The sequence below is a fragment of the Ruditapes philippinarum genome, unplaced genomic scaffold, assembly GCF_026571515.1.
Source record: "Ruditapes philippinarum isolate M1 unplaced genomic scaffold, ASM2657151v2 ctg1987_1_1_1_1, whole genome shotgun sequence".
NCBI classification, from domain to species: Eukaryota; Metazoa; Mollusca; class Bivalvia; order Venerida; family Veneridae; genus Ruditapes; species Ruditapes philippinarum.
Genome location: NW_026862637.1, coordinates 99,730 through 104,998, shown reverse-complemented (window position 1 = coordinate 104,998; position 5,269 = coordinate 99,730). Strand labels below are relative to the sequence as shown.

General features: G+C 30.9%; 1 protein-coding gene across 1 annotated transcript; it reads left to right on the top strand.

The window, feature by feature from the left end:
• The first annotated feature begins 232 nt into the window (after positions 1–232).
• On the top strand, positions 233–3,650 carry LOC132719672 (uncharacterized). The gene is made up of 2 exons (XM_060703482.1): positions 233–321; positions 1,111–3,650. The coding sequence occupies exon 2, from the start codon at positions 1,112–1,114 to the stop codon at positions 1,697–1,699; it is 588 nt and encodes a 195-aa protein (XP_060559465.1). The 5' UTR covers positions 233–321; position 1,111; the 3' UTR covers positions 1,700–3,650.
• The last annotated feature ends 1,619 nt before the right edge of the window (positions 3,651–5,269 follow it).

The following is a 5,269-nucleotide window of genomic DNA, read 5'->3' as shown; positions in this document are numbered from 1 at the left end:
AGAAAAAAAAAACAACAACTTGGCTAAATGCACAAAATGAAATAGAATGACCTCAAAAGCGTTTATAATAACTCTTAAGTTTTTGCCAAATCTTATTTTAAGAATGTTGAACATAAAATAAAAACTTAAAAGGTATACTTATCTTAAAGGGACATTATTCAATAAACTTTTTAAACAACAGTAAAAGAAGGAAGTGAGCTACATCCCTTCATATCTTATTTTAAAACCAAAAGAGGAAGTAAAATTGCAAAATTTCCACCTACTTAAGAAATATTTTATCTTGATTATTTTTACGAAATCTTATTAAATCTAACATCAAAAGTAAGTTTGAAACTTAATTTTGTATACATAATTTCTCATTTATGTTGGATGAATATTTTTATTATAATAACAAATTTATTTTTTCTTGCAATATTTCAGAGAGTGTTTTTAATTTTAGGCTCTTATATTTGTCAATGAAAAAACATATGTACATAAATGAATTCTGTATTTCAATTATATAAAAATGTACATAATAAAATATTATAATTATTATCATGTATTATTGAAAATATTTTGAGGTGTTACATATACATAAAAGGGACATAATTTAAATAACATCAGAAAGAGGAAGTGAGTTCATAATTTCCCTTTATGTATATTCAAAGCCCGAAGAGGCAGTAAAAATGCAAAATGTCCACCTATCCGGTCAAATGAATAGAAAATTATTTTCTCTTGATTATTTTCAAAAATATTGTTAAGATCAACATTCCAAGTAGGTTTAAAACTTGGTTTCATGTACACAATTTAACATTTATATTGACTGAATTATGTAAGAAAGGGTTACATGAATATTTGAATGAGTGTTAAATTTCAGTTAAATTTCTTACATCAAAATTTTGAAAACAATTATTCAAATTTACATAATACAAGAAAAATACCACATTTTTTACCCAAATAGAGAAAAAAGTATTTCTGATAAATTGATATGTATCCCAAATTTATCTTATGTTCTCTTATGTCCAGACTGGCTCTCCTGTTCTGTTCTGTTGTAGGACATAAATGACAAGTAGAAAAAATAAAATTAAATTGGTGACTGAAGCAATTTTCCTTTTTACTAATATATTACAGAATGTTTCAAGAACCTGAATACAGAGAATATATATCATTGATGTTATCAGAGGTTTTAGATGACATTGGTGTCAATGAAAGATTGGTGATGAGAAGGAGAAGAACATACATGCTGAGAGAGACTATTGATAATATCAGTAACAGGTTAACTGATACACATATAACTACCTATTATCTAATGAGTCAGAGTGAAGGTACCACTACTATAGGACTTAAATCAGACCTTGATCGTCTAGCTTGTGTTCATGATTACAATATAATACAAGACTGGTCAGAGTGGAAACATGGTAAGGAAAACTACCTCATGATACAGGATGAGAACACTACATCTGGTTATTGTTTCTTACAAAGTCTCAGAGATGATGAACCTCTTCCTCTTACTGTCATTCCTGATGAAGACCATATTACTGATAGAAGAGGAAGAATATTGCTTAAAAACACAATTATAAATGATTTGCTTGAAGGTGCTGGTCAGCAGCATGGACCATCTATTGCTCAACAAGGACAACTTGGATTCTGTGATCAAGACAAAGTTATTGCTTATCCATTTAAATCATGGCCTCAGTCAGCATCAGGTTGGTTAGATTGACAAGGTATTGGCAGATGGCCAACACAAGAAATGAGAAGATATGCAGCCAGTACTGGGTGTTTTGTTGTTGCAACTGGAAGTAAGGTCAGTGAATATCCTGAACTGGAATGGAGAATATCTACATCATTGGCAGAAAGATGTCTTATTTTCAGTTTAAATATAACACAATTAAGGTGTTATGTGTTATTGAAAATGATTCTTAAGTCCTTCCTTAATCTTGAAGTGGAAGATAAATTCAATATATCAAGTTTCATGTGTAAAACAGTTCTATTGGATTGTATCGAAAACACAGAATCAAGTATATGGAAAGATAACAATTTATTTACATGTTTAACATACTGCTTATTGGAATTACACGGTTGTGTACAGAATGACTATTGTTCACATTTCATTATACCAGAAAATAATTTGATGGCAGGGCAATTTACAGCTGAGACAAAACATGAACTTTCAAAAAATATTTGTCAACTTATACAGAATGATAGTCATCAGTTACTAAGTATTGATATTGATCATATTGGCCATAGACTTCAAGTTAAACTGAACAGGATACCACATGGCCTTTACTTTTTTCCATCTCCTCTTGAAATATATGAAGAAGTTCTGACCTGACACTACATAAACATTGCAGAAGACATTAGTTTCTTCCATCAGCTTGTTTTAAAAGATTTACACAATGAAAACATTAGAACAATGAAAAAACATATAGTTAAATTGAAGAACTTCAGTGATAATGGTAACAGATTAGAACAGGTTGCAGTCAAGCTTCTAGCACCTTTTCTTTTTACCACATATGGATCTATCCTAGCATCATCATCAGACATTGGTGATAATCAAATCTCACCTGAATCATTGGTTTGGCTATCAGCTGGTTTAAACTCAGATATCTCATCTAGCAGACTTAAATTGGCCTCAGTGTTCTACAATACAGGAGATATGGAGAAAGCTGAACTAGTTCTGAGACACATTGAAAAACAATATTTCTCTCATCCTGTTTTACCTATCTGTAGCTGCTGGGAGAATCCTACATCAGCAGTAACAGCATAATTCAAGAGGGTATGTGGTGAGCAAAGTGAGGACTGTATCAAACATATTACAGCATTTTGTGTCAAATTTATACTGAAAGAGATGAATTGTATTCCTCATGAACTAAAATATGAAATGTTCATGATACACAGAGATAACGATGAAGACTGTTGGATGGACTGGGCTGTAGTTGATTCTCTACCTCTTCTGTACTTCCTACAATATAAGATCTACAGTCGTTTACAAAGACATCAAGATCAACAACAAGCACTTAATAAACTTATAAGAACCATAGTAACTGATAAAAACCTTGGACATAGAGAAACAGCTCTAAACATCTTAGGACAATGTATGGAACAAGAAAACAGACCTCAGCAGGCATTAAGATGCTACCTGCTTTCTCTACAACAAAGGACAAGAAACAATGCAGCAAACTTCCACATAAGTAAGCTCCTTTCTGGCTTAATGGTAAGCCAATAAAATAGGATCAGAAGATAAGAAAGTATAAAGACTTTAGTGTTCAATTATCATATTCTGCATGTATGTATGAAAGTGATTCAAATGCCAAAACATAAGCGTGAAATCATTCTTTTTATTACATATTAATTATGAAATACCATTGAACATGTTAAATTGAAAGAATAAATCCAGGTTCAATGAATATCTGATTTTACATTTGAATAAAAAGAGCCTATTGTGGAAAGAACCAGTATTGCTCATGAAAATAAATTTTAAATTTTGGTTTATAAGGTGAAGTTTTTACCAAGCTTTTTCATACAGTAGTCAAAACAGTTTAAGAGCTGTCACCTATAGTCTTCTATTGTTGAAAATAATTTGTAATTAAAAGTCTTGTTTTTATATATGTACCATGTTGTTTTTATATATGTACCATGTATATACATGAATACTCTTGTTCTTATTTATTGTATGTCCCCTGTATATATAGTCTTGTTCTTATTCAATATATCAATAAGAATAATGGAATGGTCAACTGCTTAATGTGCAAAAAAAAACAAGAAGAACATCATGTTGAAAAAATACAATTATATTAATTCAAAATTTGACCTTGATGGTCAAGGTCATTGAAAGGGCAAGGTCATAATTAAATTACTTAAAAGTCAGATTGGTCATAAATGCTCTTTTGTCCAAGTATAAATCAAATTCATAAATGAATGAGAAAGATATGGCCCATTTAAAAAATTCACTTATTTAGCATTAAGTGTTAAGGTCAAATTAAGGTCAAGGTCAATTTTAATTAAATCTTCTTTAAGGAATTGTCCCAAGGATTGTTAACCGAAGTATGGAGACAATCCATTTTTATTATAAACGTAACAGGGAATTATGGCAGAAAAAAACCCTGTGAAATAACAATAATTTGACCTTTAAAGTAAAGGTCATTTATGAGTCAAGATCAAATTCAATATTTCTCGGAATGTAGTTTTACTGAAGTATTAAGACATTCTGTTTATTTGTAACAAAGTTTAAGCCAATTATAGCAATGTCAAGCAAAATTCAATAGTTTGACTTTACCACCAAAGTCATTGATGAGTGAAGGTGTTAAACAATTTAGTCTTCTTAATGCTCTTATCCAAAGGATTGTTATGGCATAGAATAAAGACAATCCAAACATAAATGACAAAGTTGCAGCCAATTATAGCCAAAATCAAGCAAAATTCAAACATTTGACCTTGAAGGTCAAGATCATATATGAGTCAAAGTCATGTTCAGTCTAGTTTACGTGAACATCTTGTCCATGCAAGGGGTTGTTGTTTCAAAGTATGAAGACTGTCATTAAGTTTGTTACCTGACTGTTCATAATCTCATTCTGCTTCCTATTTCTGCAAGGTCATTTCAATTTCATTCCATCTATTCAAAAGATACAACATTAGTAACAAAAGGAAACCCAGATGCATAACATTATACACATAAATCCTTTTGGAGGGTAAAAATCTCATTGAGCAGCCAAAGAACCATATACCACACTACTGTTATGAATGGATGTATCATTTCCATTTGATGTCAGTGATATTCAGTTTATATTTCATTGTGAACTTTCGAATTTTTAATAGAATACATTTTTTTAATATAATACAATGTATTATATAATTATGAAAATACATACTTCAGCAACTTACCATGGAAAAAGCCATTTTTCTTGTTATCTCAGAGAAGTCACTGTTACGATCGTTGACCTGTGACTGACCCTCAGTAAATGAGCACAAAGCACATAGATGAAGAATGTAAGAGAAAACGTATTCCTACGCCACATTTGTTCCCCCGCAGCACCATCAAGACCAGTTTTCACAGTATCTATAGCAACGTCTCTAGATAAAAAGTAATCCATCAAATTAATTCCACAAATTGGACAACATATCTTTCATAATTAGATCACTAAACTGGAGCAACAACATTGTTTTCTTGTTTATTCATCGATACACATTGAGAATTCTTACATTGAAAGATTATATTAAATTTCTACAAAACAAGTTGCTGACGGAATATACAGGAGAATATAGCCTGAATGATATGTCCCATAGCTGATGG

What these genes read in the sequence shown, in the direction of transcription:
- LOC132719672 (XM_060703482.1), top strand. Translation starts at nt 1,112, where the DNA reads ATGTTTCAAGAACCTGAATACAGAGAATATATATCATTGATGTTATCA.